The 15925-nt window shown below is 40.7% G+C and overlaps 1 protein-coding gene across 5 annotated transcripts in view; it reads right to left on the bottom strand.

Moving 5' to 3' along the window:
* Positions 1-14507, bottom strand: part of SHQ1 (SHQ1, H/ACA ribonucleoprotein assembly factor) — a 95166-nt gene extending 80659 nt beyond the window's left edge. Inside the window, exons 1-7 of one of the 5 annotated variants that reach the window (XM_019504746.1) lie at positions 14457-14507; positions 12699-12872; positions 12048-12112; positions 10605-10727; positions 8060-8226; positions 3654-3766; positions 690-820 (exon numbers count right to left, since the gene is read on the bottom strand). In XM_019504746.1, coding sequence (XP_019360291.1) covers positions 690-820; positions 3654-3766; positions 8060-8226; positions 10605-10727; positions 12048-12112; positions 12699-12841 — 742 coding nt within the window. In that variant the 5' untranslated portion in view covers positions 12842-12872; positions 14457-14507. Of the gene's footprint in view, positions 1-689; positions 821-3653; positions 3767-8059; positions 8227-10604; positions 10728-12047; positions 12113-12698; positions 12876-13637; positions 13817-14456 lie in introns of those variants that run through there. The other 4 variants (XM_019504745.1, XM_019504748.1, XM_019504744.1 and 1 more) reach the window with 4 other exon arrangements.
* Positions 14508-15925: the final 1418 nt, after the last annotated feature.

Genomic DNA, 15925 nt, shown 5'->3' with positions numbered 1-15925 from the left:
AGCCGCATCATATTTATAAGTGGATATAAAAATCCATTACTGTTGTATTTTCAGGAGAAGAAACCTGTCTTGTATAAGGAAAAAAAAAAAAAAAAAATCACTTGAAAAATTTGAAGAGAGAAACAAGAGATACACTAGTAGCTCACGGATGTCTCCAACCTTCTAGCTACTATAATAGCCAAGCAAAAACATTTTAAATTTGCATTTACATTTTGTGAGTTGGTGACTCACTGGAGGGTTGTCACATCTTTAAAAAACATAGTATAGTCTTTAAAGGGAACAATTTCACAGGTCTCTGATGTGTCCAATATAACCTTTAAGGAAAAAAGATGACCCAGAGAGCTAACACTACAGTTGTTGTGAAGAAGCACCAAGCTTGAATACAGTATTTCATAAAACAGAAGTTACATATAAATGCTGCAGCAGAAATAACCAGTTTATCCCGTCTTACAAACTGCTCCAAACAGACACACATTCCTCCTAAACCACTCCCATTATATACATATTCTTTCAATGAACAAAGACAAGATATGGTGTGGAATCAGCCCTCTCTACAAAAGGCATTAATATTACTGGACATGATTGAAAATTGTTAGGTAAGAATAGGATTTTTCAACTTGATGACAGCAACGTGACAAAATGCGGAACAGTCACAATAAAAACCATGACTGCACATTGGACATTCTTACCAAAAGTTGTTCGACTCTCCAGTTCCTGATAACTCCCTTCTTGGGAAGCCATCTTTTTCTTATAGGCATCAACCCACCACGGCTTGTACTTCAAAACAAACTGAATAGCTTCATCTTCAAAAAAGTCAGCACTGGAAAAGAAGAGTCACATGCCATTTATGACAATTTAGAGAGAGAGGGCACCTGACTTGAACACATCAGAAATACAGCTGCTTTAAAAACAAACCTGACCCAAATCTCTGCCCTAAAAATGGAAATTTTTTAACCAAATATCACATGAAAATCCAAACAACAACCCTATTTTACCATACAGAATCCCCAAAGCCTGGAAACTGTTGGACACTGAAGCCTTCCTTTAGGTCAACAAATCTGGGCTGCTGCATGAGATGTCACAGCAAATGTCATACCAGCTTTAAACTCCCTTTTAAAGCAATATTCTTCAGCATAAGCACCTTTGCTAACTACAGCAGTAGCAGTTTTACACAGAGAGACAGATTTGCAAGTAGCCAACAAAGCCATTTAGGCTGTCTCTCTGGATCACTGTGCAGTGCCATGTAGAGATACCTAGACTAGCTCCACATGCACGAACACTGAAATGGGACCAATACTGGCACATTAACACAACACTAGACCTGGGCTAAGTAGGTTTGCTGAAACACAGAGTATAGGAGCCTAGGTACAGGACTGAACTAGCATGGCTACAATCCTTCCAGTCTCAAAGCTTGCTTGGTATCTTTGTACAACCTTGGCTAGAGCCAGTAAGCATAACCTAGGACTTTATAGGTCAACCTAAACTCCTTAAATTCCACCAAGAAACCAATAGCCAGTTATGACTAACCAGGAAGGAAAAAAGTAGAATTGCTAACATTGCTCCCATTCATAGAACCATAGAAAATGAAGGTTTGAAGGGACCTCAAGAGGTCGTCTAGTCCAACCCCCTGCTCAAAGCAGAACCAGCTTCAACCATCTCATCCCACCCAAGGCTTTGTCAAACTGGATCTTAAAAACTTTCAAGGATGGAGGTTCCACAACCTCCCTGGGTAACCTGTTCTAGTGTTTTACTACCCTCCTAGTGAGAAAATTTGTCCTAATATCGAACTTCAACTTCCCTTGCTGCAACTGAAACCATTGCTCCTTGTTCTGTCAGTTAGATGCAGAGGGAGGGGAGATGGATGGTCAGCTCTACAATCTATGAGGACAATTATGACACCACTACCCCCCCGAAAAAAGGTAAAAACTGGAGTGCTTCTTCCTGGAAAAGTAGAAAAAACTCTTTAGCCAAGACAAATAACTTCAGAGATTTCCAAGTGGGCTGAGGTACAGGGAAGGGCAAAAGTCCTACACACTATTGTTTGGATATATGCTCTAAAAGAGAAAGAAAAAACCCCACATATTGCATACACAAGATTTCAAAACAAAGAAAGCTTCCTGTAATTCCTGTTTCAAACATTCTAGAAACCAAAAATCGAGATGATTTCCTCCTACAACAGACCATTACTCTGCCACAAACAAATGAGATAAGTGAGGTCTATACGTGAAAAAGCAAGGGAGTGTTATTGTAAGGGAGTGCTTCAACAGTTCTTTCTGACACCTATGCTGTCTGCCTATCAGTTAATTTTTCTCCCTTCTTTGATATGAAAGGGAAGACTCCATGAAAGATCATTTTTTTCTGCCTTAAGTGGGAGGAAACAGTCTGATAATAGAACATATAGAATTTTGCTTGAAAGTCCAGTCTTTGCAAATTTTCTGCTTATTCCTGAGCAAGCAACTCAAGAAGGAAAACAGGATAGGAGGGAACAGTTTATGACTAGAAATAAAAATGGCCTGAAGATAAGTTACGTGATTTCATTGGGCACTGGCTATTTTGACTGAGGTGTACCAATACTCCTGTTGTGAATTAAACCTGGAGGTTCTGGCAAAAGGGTATTTTCCCTCTCTTCAGGGCCAGGCCAATCACCATATTTGGATTCTGGAAGAAATTTAACCCCACAGTCAGATTGGTACACACCTCTGTAGTGCGGGGTTTTCCCTCTTCCTTGGACCACCCATGTTTTTAACAACCCGCATAGCAAAGACATTAGCCACCATTGTCCCTCCAGTTCACCTGTGGCAGGTTAGGGTGTTATGTCTTACGGTTGTGCCAGGATTGACTGTGTAGTTTGATTAATAGGTTTAACAACAGATTTGTACAGGATGGTTTGGAAAGGGATGATCCTGCCTCTGGTAAAGGGCTGAACTAGATGACCTCTAGAGCAGAGGTACCCAAACCTTTTCTTATTGTGTATCCCCTTCCAGATTTATCAGCTGCCTGGGTACCAGCATACATTTTATATTTTAACCACTTACATGCCAATTCTTATTATAGTGAAAATGAAATCTGCCATTATACAATTTCTCCCACACACCTCCCAGAGATGTCTTGCATACTCCCAGGGGTACATGCACCAGAGTTTGGGAGCCCCTGTTTCAGAGGTACCTTCCACTTCTTATCTATGATTTTGTGATTCTACAGAAATGTGAGGAAAAACGACTGGAAATCACCTAAAAACAAATACCTGCTCATGGACCAGGTGGGTCGATTGCCATCATTACTCAAGAGAAAACAAAGCTACAATGTCTACAACCCCAAAATGCTGGCAGGGATTGACTACCCTGCTGCTGGAGAGGTCAACTATGAAACAACATTCTGCACAGTTTGCAGCAGCTCTGCTTGAGTACAGGCTGGCCTTTGAGTTTAATTGAGCAGTAAGGCAAGCCTGAAGCAGATAAGCAATGCCTTGTATCACATTCACACTTACGATTATTCTCTGAGGTCTAGAGATATGAGACAAAGAGTCAAGCATATTAAAGTATACTTATTATAGTCAAAAGAGACCTTAAAATCCATCATCTGTTAAATGTCAAAACGAAAATATTTCAACTGATGTACATTCACTTGGTCAGGAGGAATAAATTAGTACTTACAGGTAATGATCAGGATCAAACTTGGCAGCCTCAGCTGCCAGTCGCTTCTGCCTGCGTTCTTTGACAGGAGTTGAGTCTGGATGCTTCAAGTCAATAACATCACTAAGTTCATCCTGGAAAGGCAATAAGAACATAAAGAATAAGCAAACCAAGTCACAAAGATGCCACAGTAGGTTACTTCATTAAAAATGAACATGTAGGAAGAATGGCAAACAGGCATTCACAAAAGGACTGCAGTTAATGACAGATAATGTTACCAAGTCTCCCTTCCCAAAAAAGCTAGGCATTATGTGACATAATACAGTGCCTTCAGCTTCCACTGAATATTTAGTGATATATGCATAATTAACATGATGTTAATATTTTCTATGCTATTAGCATACAATGAGAAAATAGTCTTTGTCTAGTCTCCAATGGTGCTCCCTAAGAATTTTGTAACTCTGTTGCTTTTTGATTTGTAATATCTGATGCTGACTCCATGTTGAAGTATTAGTGAAATGAATAAATTAATTTAACTATTCTAATTAGATTTGCTTCAACCAACTCTGATCATCTTTCAAGTACAGATCACACTGCTTAATAAATAATGGCCAAATATCTTAGGACTTTTAAACATTATAAATATTTGGGTTATAAAACAAAAGGCATATTTTTTTCATTGATGCATCAAACTTCTAATGCTTAATGAAACAAGTCACTGTAACAAGGGTATAGATAAAACACATGCATTATACTTTCTGGAAGCTGAGGGACCAATCCTACGAATAGTTAAGCATTTCTGCTTCCACTGACTTTCATACATTGCAGCTCAGCATTTATGCACAAATTGACATGGTTACCACTTTGAAGTGACCAATCATTAGTTAATTTGGAATTACAGAGTAATGATATCCATCATGAAATAATGGAACACTAATCTGGGTTTGATATGCACTTCTACAAGAATTCCATGGTAACAGACCAATTAATAAATGTACTATTAAAATATGAAAGCCTTCCCTATGACAGTACTCCTCTCTTAGCCTACACAAGAAAATATAATTCATGCAGTAACCAAATTACATTGCCCCATCTTTACAATTAGAAGCATTTGAAACAACAAGTATTCCTACCTCTTGATATGTAAATAAACAGAATATTACTCTGTAAATTGCCTACTATTATCCTGATAAAAGCAGTACATTCTAATTATATCTTTACGTAACTCTTATTCTCTATAGGTTGTACATATTCAGCTTATTCCAAGTGGCCTAAAAATAAATAAATCATTTGATATCAGCACACAAGCAATGCAAGTTAAGCCTGCAATTTAAGGTTCCAATGCAAGTTATTCCACAAAGGCAAATTTCAGTGCCAGAACAGAGTTCTACTGACTTCCATGGAGTCTATCCATGCTGGACAACCTGGAGGCGCAGAACTTAAATTAGCAACAGTTTCTAGCAGGCACTAATAGAAAGCGAAATTGTGTTTCGGTTATTTTTAATCACAGGCAAGATTAGTTAAACAGTGTCCTTTCAGTACAGGTCAATCTGAGACAACAAAATAGTTTTAATCTATAATCAGGCTATTGTGAAGATCTAACATACATGGATATAATGAGGCAGTAAATAACTGGTAACACAGCTATAGTAACCTGCATTATCTGGATCTTTTTCCATAGTCTCTATCAGGCGTGTCAAACTCATCTGGCTCCACAGACCTCTTTCCCTTTCATGCCGGATTCACCATACACATTATCTGTTCCCGTCACTCTGGGATGTGCGCTACACATGATACCCACTCCACCTGGTCTAGGACACACACTGCATGCAGTGCAGGTCCTGGCCTGGCTCAAACAGGCATGCAGCATGGCCTCCCAGACTGGCTGAGATGGGCACCATGTGCAGTGCAGTCCAGCTGGGGTGAGAGCTGGGAGTAGCATGGTCCCCAGACTACCTGGGAGAGGGCATCATGAGCAATGTGTGGTGCTTGCTCAGGCCAGACTGTGCCATATGCAGTATTCATTCTGGGATCCATGGCGCCCATGGCACTCCCCACCGCGGGTCCGGAACTGTGCTGCATGCAGCACCCACTCCATCCAGACTGGAACCAATGATGCTTGTAGTGCCTGTGGGTGCCATGGGCAACACAGCTCCCAGACCAACTAGAGCAGGCACTGTCTGTGGTGTGCATCCCTGGCTAGCTAGGGGAGTATCACAGATCCCAGAGTGGCTGGATCAGGTGCTGCATACAGTGCACATCCTGTGCCCTCTGTAAGGCTGGGCCAGCATGCGCCACACAGGAAACCCAGGGCAGCACTAGGGCTGGGGGGGTAATTGCTAGATGCAGCCTATGGGCCATATCTTTGACACCCCTAGTCTCTACATACACCATAACAAACTAGGTTTCTCAAAATCCACTTCTGAGTTTTTATACAAATTCCATATATTGATTTTAATGACAATCAAGATGCCTGCATTTGGTACTAACTCTGAGAATAACAAAAATCACACCTGCCAGCAAAAAGCCTACTTGTCTATCTTACCGTCATTGATTTTAGAGATATAGTTATGTATTTTAGTTACTTAAATAGCTTTACAGTTCTCACTTCATTTTCAGGTAGAAAAGTACAGCGTTTGGTTAGGTTCCTTATCCACCTGCAAAGATGAAGGTTTGCAGCCAATCTAGAGAGACACAGAGCTATGGCAAACAGCTCTGCAGGACCACTGATGAACCCCCACTAATCAGAGAAGTAGTATCCTTTAAAGTAAAAGCCACAGCAAACTGCTGAGTAGCTCAGCCTTAATTCGGCAACCTGCTGAGAATCAAATGGGTTGCAAACCTCTGGGATGTGAAAGATCCGAGTTCTGCTGCACTATTATTTCTCTTTCAGAGAATAGTGTGGCTTGCCCACAGAAACACAGGAAGTTTGTGGAGCAGGAAACTGAACCTAGGTCTCCTTGGTATCCAACCAGTAATCTAAATCAACTGACTTGCCTCTTCATAATGGAAAACTATAGCCAAGAAACTACATTGCTTGAAAAGTTCAAACAGAAAACTTTAGAAGATTCAAATTCTGCTAGGCACAAAAGTTAAAGAAGAGTGTAATGAGAGATTACTTTAACATTATAATACAGACTTGAATTCATACTAAATTGTAATTCTTGCTACAGAGATGAAGAGGGAAAGCAAGAAATTAGCTTAGTGGCATACTACATTCTACAAACATTTTCTAGAAAAGCACCTTATGGTAATATTTTATTACCCACAAGCTTTGCTAGGTAAAACTTGTACTGTGCTGCTGAAGTTCCCTAAATATGATAAGGTGGGACTGGAAAGTTTTGTAAGCAGTCCCTGCTATACTAGTTTTTATAGTATTCCTGAAGCTCTTCTATTTGCTGGTAAAATTAGATTTTATTCACATTTGGTGGTTGAAATTTTTTTCTGGTTTTTCATCTGAGGATGTGAATACTTAAAAAAATGTCAATCTCAGCAAGTTAGAAGGAATCAAATATTCTTAATAAGAAAATCAAACACAAGCTAAAACAAGTAAACTGCACACTCCAAAAAGTGCCCCCTCTATGCAGCACTGGTCAGGCCGCAGTTGGAGTACTGCGTCCAGTTCTGGGCGCCGCACTTTAAGAGGGATGTGGACAGCATCGAGAGGGTCCAGAGGAGGGCCACTCGTATGATCAAGGGACAGCAGGGTAGGTCCTATGAGGAAAGGTTGCGGGACCTGAACCTGTTCAGCCTTCAAAAGAGAAGGCTGAGGGGGGATCTTGTGGCCTGTTATAAACTGGTTAGGGGGGGATCAGCAGGCGCTGGGGGAGTCCCTGTTCCCCCGAGCGCCGCAAGGAGTGACCAGGAACAATGGTCACAAGCTGGCGGAGGGAAGGTTTAAGTTGGACATCAGGAGGCGCTATTTCACGGTCAGGGCGGCTAGGGTCTGGAACCCGCTTCCACGTGAGGTGGCGCAGGCTCCCACCCTGGGGGTTTTTAAGAGGAAGTTGGATGACCTTATTGGGGTCATTTGACCCCAGTGCTCTTCCTGCCATGGCAGGGGATCGGATTAGATGATCTGCTCAGGTCCCTTCCGACCCTAGAAACTATGAAAAAAAGTCACTATTTTCCAACTACTTACACATACAAAGAGAAAATTATTCATGATGTGACCGTGAAAAAGGAATTTAGTAAACAAGCATAACAAAGAATCAAAAGAATATTTTTATATTTAATTTTACACTTGACAAAATCTTTGTATTTTCATATTGTTCATTCAAAGCACTGCTTGCCCTCATTTTTTGACAAATCTTTAAAATGTAATATTTGCACTGAATTTAAATGTCAGAAAGCTAGATTATACCAAACTATCTTAGAAACCTCATAATCATTAAGCCCGTTCAAAGAAAAAAAAAAAAATCACACACCTGCAGTCGCTGAAACACTCCTGACTTTAAGTTTCCAAAACCATAGGAGCATTGTAAATGCAAAGTACTTTCTACAGTCTCCTGGTACGGAGTCTGTTCAATTTCCCAGTGAAGTTCTTCTTCTTCCTCCTCCTCCTCTTGCTCATCAGCAAGCTCAGCAGAGTTACCTACAAATATTTTATATCATAAAAGGAAAAGGATTATAAAGTTACAATGTGACTGCATTAATAGCTAACGGAAAGATGAATCTATTAAGCATTTTCCTTTTACCATATTCAAGCAATGTGAAAATATTTCAGAACAACCAATAATTCCCAGAAAATAAACAGGAAGAAGAAAGATTAGTAAAAGACATTTAGGATTCCAGGAATAGCAAAATTTTGCTTTAGCTTAGCTGCTGTTACTGTTTTCTTCTCTAAAATGGCATGTATCTGGCTTGACTTAAAGAAAAAAACAACAACAAATGGTTACTTGAGGGAAAGGTACTTTGTACCCAAAGGTTTATCCAAGATCTTTCCCAACTATACAGCTCGCCAATACAAGATACTACCCAAAAATCTTTGCCTCTGATGAGGATGAAAGCCATTTGTAAAACAAAGGTATACAACTATCTAAGGGAAAAAATTAGTAGTGGTATAGATGAATGCAATCTAATACCAAGCGTGGTAGTTAGAGGTTTGAGGGTCAGAGGGTTAAGGAAGGGTACTGTGATACTGAAAGCTTGCCTATGTCTATCCCAAATCATGCACTTGGTCCCATAAAAGATAACACCCACAAGAATTCTTGCCTCTTCTAAATATCAGGCATGAAAATATCGAGTCAGATCTAGTTGGCCCAACTATCTGTAAGGAAAATACATTCATTTCCTTCTAAGCTACTGAAAGCCTGTGAAGATCAGGACTTGGCTTTAAAAAAAAGTGCTAACATCTCCAATTTGAGGATGCAAGATAGTAACTAAAGAGAAGCCTGAGGGTTACTGATGGAAGGACTTCTCTTTTTCAGTCATCACCATCTTTCAGACAGTTCTTTCCTTGAAGGAAGATTATAAAAAAACAGCTCTAATTGGGACAGGGACCGGTGTTTTCTGTGTTTGCACAGCATCTATTATAGTGAGGTCTGATCCCATTGGGGTCCTCGGATACTGCTGTAATAGAAATAATAAGAAACGTGAGGTAAACTTCAGCCACATCTATGGTTCTAAGGTCTCCCTAATACAAGCCAATTTGGTTTTAGCCCCGAGTAAACAACAGGCTCAATACATTGAAGATGTCTGATTTTTTAACAGCTAACATACCTGTACACTAATGGCTCTGCAATGTTTGAGCTCCCAGAGAAGGTATCTATTTTGTTCTTCAGCATCACCTATAACTTTTCTTTGCAGGGCTCAGCAGGATTCTACTACATCCCTCATCCTGTTGAACACATGTGGAATCCTCAAGGATTACTCAGGGCAGCACCTCTATACAAATGACTCCTAGCTCTAAATCCATTCTATTTCACCATGGTGGCCCTCAAAAAGAAAATATACCAGTGCCAAGCAAAGCATGACATGGTTAAGGGCTAATTAAAACAGTATCCACAGATGACCAGCAAAAGCCCTAAAGGCAAAGGAGACTACTGGAAAAAATGATGGTTTGCATTAGTTTCCATGCCCATTATTTGTTACTCAGGTTTAGAATTTGTTGAGTTTTGCAGGAGCATTGCCACCTCTGGATATCCAAGTGGTTATCCTCTAGAGAAATGTTATCTTCTGCACTTGGCATCCGAATGTTAAGTTTTCCAAACCTTTGTCATTTTGATGACAGATACTGCATTATTGCATTGTGATATACACTGGACTGAACATAGCTTTAAAATCTTCAGATAATTCTGTTTGTAAATAATGTAGCTCACTGATTATTAAGGTATGTTTCACATAGATGGGTGCTCTATGCCCAATTAAGATCCCTGTCTACACTCTCCTCCCCATGAAAAGAGAAACTAATGAAAATCAGATATTTCTTTTTTATATACAGAGTGAAACCTTGGTCCCAACACTGTCATTCTGCATTCAATTTTGCTCAACGAAATTCCACAAAGTGGGGTAAAAACACACAAAGTAATATTGCAACTAATTTGGTAAGACAACAGATATTCACACAATTAACCATGGATTCTTGTATATGTGATAATGCATTAAGAAAGGTTATCTATGGGGACTAAACCAGGGAACTTCTGGATTTACCAAGCTGCTACTTTTTGAGCTAGAAGACTGGGTAGATTAGTTTGAAGGCAAAGGTAGATTAAACCTCTTTGCACCATATAACCACTAGAGGGGAACGAAGATCCACACAGGGTTAGCGTGTGTTTAACAAACATCTCAAAAGAAAACAAATGTAACCTGTGTAACATTCTTTCCAAAAACCCTATAAGCTTACTAGGCATTTCAGGTGTAAGAAGCTGTTTTGTACACAAATTTATACTTACAAACACATATACAAATATCAAACACATTAAGGTTTAACCTATTTAAATATGTGGTATCTACCAATGTCTTTACACATACCTATCTCTTCCACTAAAGGTTTTGCTGATCTTGCCTTCTTTGGGGCTAAGAGAGCTGTTAGCATGTCCAACCCCTCAAAGTACTGGCCAGGAATCTCCTTTGGTAACTGAATTGTAAATATTCCTTGAAAGAAAAGTCAGAATTTAGTTCAGAAAATTAATGTGTGAAAAAGGATATAGTGTGTAAAATGTTCAAGCATTTCTCATTTAAAAAATAAATATATTGATAGATTATCTACATAGGTGCATGCAACTAATATTTTATTGTGTATTAATCTTTATGCATCTTTCTAGAGATAACTTGCTGTGTAAAATCCACAAAAAAAATCAAAGGCTTAAACTGTTGTTTCTTAAAAAGAATTTAAACACTGCATCACTAATTATCACTTGTAGTAGCATCTCAACACAGCTCATATAACATGAACAGACAGGTATCTACTTCTCACTTGGTGTCTTTTCTCCTCACAAGTAATTAAATCTGAGACTGAAGGAAAATCCACTTAATGTTCTGCTGCACGTTTTATGTCAGTGTAGAAATAACAAGGTTTTGGTGGCAGCAGACTACATCTTAATTTATTAAGGTCCTGGTTTCAAAACCTATTTTGGGGGGCTTTACCTTAAGTGATTATTTTCGTACAGGACAGTTGACAAGTTAAGTCTTGACGCTGCAGTTGAGATCCATATCAGCCAGACACCAATGCAAAGTCAAGCTGCTATCAGAGTGAAAATACCCAACACCCTACAAACAATCCAATTACATGTCCTTCACTTCTGTGAATTTTAAACTACTCATATATATAATTCTCTGACACTTCAAAATAGCTTCTCATACCACATGAAATACTATATTAATCTGAGAGCCAACAAAACATGTGTGTTACTTTATACAGTTTTAATTTTAATTAGAAGCGCAATCAAATTTTCAAGGTTTGTGTCCACAATGCATCTCTTTAAAGGAAAGTAGCAGGGACAGTGTGCCATCTCTTCCAAACTAACCAGAAACCTGTCTTGGCAGCTGTCTCTTTTGAGCTACTACAACTTATCAATTTTTAGGTGCCTTGTAGACTGAATGAACTTGTGATCTTAGTTCACTGACTTGCATAGTTCCCATCATGTTTGAAGATGTTGTATTATGCTGATACACCTTTATTAGTAAGATTATGATCTTCATTTTGAAAGAATTTGGTTTTCAGCTTATTAACTTCTGCCATTGAGGATCATCACTTCTCATGGTAGGTCCATCAAGAGCTGGACACCAGGAGGAGTAGCTCCTAACATCAGACAGGGGCAGGACATGGAAACCACCTTTACGTTCCTTTTAACTAGCCTAATGCATTTGCTGTTGCTGTAAACAGATTACACATTCTGTGGAACTGCAATGTAGCAGAATTTGTAGGGACCTGGTGCTGCATTTTAAGAAAAGACCAATGCTATTAACTAGTACCTTTGTCAGTATTGTAAGATGCCTTTTCTCTTCCATCTTCAATAATTCTTCCAGGGAGAGTCAGTCTACAGACAAAAATAATACATTTTATTGAATTCATTCTCTAACCTAACACTTTATAAGCCCATAAAACTATAAGGCCCATTCCAAAAGCAGTACAAAGTTTTAATGCATGACTCCCAATGGCTTGAATGGCCATCATGCCATTACATCTGTTAAATGTGTACAAGATATGACGACTGATGTGATACTGAAGTTTCCATAACACACAGGAAATAAAAAAGTTCATGATTGCAAACCAAAGGTTCTCAGTTTTTTTGGAGCGTGGGCAACCTCTGAGTACTGACACTGGTATAGAATGTACGTGAGAGATTTGCGAAGGCACAAAGAAACTTTCCCCTCTCGCAAATGATAATATTCATCACAGAAGAATAACGTTAGCAAAACATTTCATATACTTCAGGTCATTTCAATGTGATTTAACAGCATCATCTGACCAGCCAGCTCATTATCAATAATTTTAGTCTGCAGATCACTGTACAGGAGCTCGAGCTTTAGAATGTTCTGCAAGACCCAGGAAAAAGGCTCACCCCCTTTTCAATATTTTTCATTTGATGAAGCTTATGATTTTAAAATCCCTCAGTAACTTACCTGAGAAAGTAAGGTTTAGCATAAAATTTAAAATCCTCCCCATCAAAATACACATCAAACTCAGAAATTCTGGCATAAGGTACTTTGATTGTTAGTGTAAGAAAATCTGGATCTTGGCTAAGTTCAAATGCTGGAGTTATCATGATGAATCTAGCCTGGAATGGCTATAGAATCCTACTGAAAAAGAGAGAGAAATATTATTTTTGTAGTTTTCTGTTTAATTATAGTAAATCCTCTCTCTCCTTCAAACCACTATGAAACAAGAGTATTTAACTTGGAGCAGAATCTCTTTCATACACCCATGAATAGAACATCTATGGCAACAAAAGAACAGTTTACATCTTCATCGTCAAGAATTGTAAATACTACCTGTTTGGTTCCTAATCATGTCTCTTACAACAAAGCAACTAAATGAAGTTAAACATTTAAACTACTAAATGTATTCACGATGTAATGCATTCAGCTGATACTGTTACGTTTGAGTTAATTAACTACTTTTAATAATCATGTCAATAAAGAAACAAAAAGGAGTTCCATCCATCCTGAAAAGAGAAATTATACTTGGCTTCTTTTCACTTCCACAATGCAAAAGAAATCATGAGACCTAATCATGCTATCATTAAATCTTGATACACCCGGGGGGCGGTGGGGAGAAGCAGACTCTACTTCATTGGAAGGTGGCAACAAACAACAAACTGTCCCTAAATACCTGATTATCCATCATAAGCAGAGTCAGATACTTGATCAATACTCAATATTTGCAAACCAAGTCCCATTGGAAGACACGTATTGATCACAGTGAACAGAAAATTCATCCATTCCTACTGAACTGCCCCACGCACACTGTGGCAGATGTAGGAATCACTGGAAACCATATAGTACATGGAATATATGGGGGAGTGATAGTATGCCCTGCCACATTTCCATTATTTTTAATACCTGGCCTGTTACAGCCCTGGGGGCGGCAGGGATCCTGCAGGCTTGGGCCACCTGATGTGTCCTGGCTCCAATGTATTCACGCGTCCCAGTAATGAAATTCTAATAAAGATTAAAATCTGAAAGCGAGAAGAGGTCTTGGTAAATGTCACCTCTCTCAGAAAGTTTAGAGAGCCATTAATTTAATATACAGCTCTTCCTTGCAGCAAATAGCAACAAGTTTGAGAGGGAGCAAAAAAAACCAAACCCCAAAATGCAATGGATCAATCTTTTAGCTTTCTACAACTCCAGTAATCATCTTGATTCCAGGTGCATGTGTTAGATTTGTAATCTCCATGAACTAATTTAAAGTCTACATTTTGGGAAAGAATTTGTCTCGTGAGGGAAAATTAATTAAAAAAAAAAAAAAAGTTTTTCACCCCAGTCACAAATCGGCTGCCCTGTAACTTTGCTGCTCAGTAATTAGTAATGGCAGTATAACTGTGACAAACCACCTCTTCGCCCACGTGGAGCAGGATCCAAGTTTTAGCACGGGTCCGCACAGGGGGATGTATTTCGGTGCGCACCACTGCCACGATCATGGGCGACTGGAGGAGGGGGAAGCTCTGTAACCCAGCCCCTCCGTCTCCCCCTTCTCCTCCCCGTGTTGACTTTGTCCCGGGAAACGAGCGCCTACTTCCTCAGCAGCCTCATGCTGCGCGGGTAGGCGCTGGCCCCACGCGCGCGAGAGCCGCCCCCATGCGGGGGTCCGCGTCCGTGCCCAGCCCGCCTCACCCAATGGCTCCAACGGCCGCAACTGCCTCGGCAGCTCCGCCCCCTCACCCGCCGCAGTGACCCGGAAGCGCGCGGAGGGGAGGGGCCATGGTGCGCACGCGCGAACACTCAGGTGAGCCCCGCCCCCTCCCCCTTGGTGCCGCCCCGCTGTAGCTTACGATGGTCTTGGTTGTCCGCGCCGCCCGCGCGCTTCGTGGAGGACGCGGGGCTATTGTCGATGCTCGGGAGCGCGGTCGCTGCCGCGGATGCGCTGCTGCGGGGCACGGGGGGCCGGGGCGGCCTCCCACGTGCACGCGGGTGGCCCTGGCAGGCGGGTCCCGCCCTGGAGCGGAGCGGAGCGGAGCGGACATAGCGAGCATGTTCTTTCAGTGTACGATAGTTTTTCAGCAAACACGATCATTTTAAGTTCGCAATACAATAATTTCATATTTAAGACCTGGCAATGCTGCAGCAGAGCTAGTGGCAGAGAAGGGAGAGGAATCACAATAGAGAGAGCGCAGAACGTGACCGGGGAACACTCGTTGCAACGGTGGCGGGAAGGATGAGACGGCTCCCAAGACCTGATGGGTGTCAGGAGAGGGAAGATCTGCAAGCTCAGCCCTTCACAAGGAAAGGATGGACCGCCTCTGCCAGAGATATCCACACAAGGATGCTTCCCTCACCTGCACAATCCCCCTTGAAGTCAACCTGAGCAAGAGGTTTTTAAGACCCAGCTAGACAAAGCCTTGGCTGGGATGAGATAGCTGGGGACAGTCATGCTTTGAGCAGGGGCTTGGACGAGATGACCTCCTGAGGTCCTTTCCAGCCTTCACAGTGTATAAATTTATGACCACGGTGGCACAAAGAGGCCCCTCAAAGAAAGCATCCAACGCAAGAAAGCAACGGCTGACCGCACAACGGGTTCTTTCACATGCTTGATGAACAGCAGGGAGTTGAAAGTCAGTTCAGAGGTGTTGCATTTGTAAAGCCTCTGTAGAGACTTGAGGAAGAACTTCTTGCCTTTGAAAGCTGGTCTGACTTTCTCCTAGTTGCTGAGTTGGTCCAAGAAAAGAGATCACCCAGAGACATCCCTGCCTCTTGCATCCTTCCTGGACCATCACAGCTACAACACCACTCTTACACTACTGTATCTAGACAGACATTGTTAAGGTTCTTGCTTCAGAAGTATCAGCCATGTTTTTTCATAATGGTGTATTATGAACATGAAGTGTATTGTATTTTTACTGAAGGGGGGAAAAAACCCAGAAGATTGTGGAAGATCAACTACTAGAGGCTTTAAAAAGAAAAAAAAGCCCATTCCTATAGTCCACAGAACAATGAACCTTTTTCTAAAAAATACTATGAAGTTGAGGCCTGCTGGAAATCTAGAGCATGAGCACAAAAGCCACCCCATTAGGAGAAGCAATCTTTACAAAGGGAAAGGGGATGGACCAATAATTCAATTTATGTATAGTTTTTGTTCACATAGTAGCACTCAACAGGAGAGGCAACAAGACACCATTAACTAAAATTAATGT

The sequence above is a fragment of the Gavialis gangeticus genome, unplaced genomic scaffold, assembly GCF_001723915.1.
Source record: "Gavialis gangeticus isolate Ggan-Ray unplaced genomic scaffold, GavGan_comp1, whole genome shotgun sequence".
Lineage (NCBI taxonomy): Eukaryota > Metazoa > Chordata > Crocodylia > Gavialidae > Gavialis > Gavialis gangeticus.
Note: the sequence above shows the minus strand (reverse complement) of the source record. Positions and strands in the feature narration are given on the sequence as shown.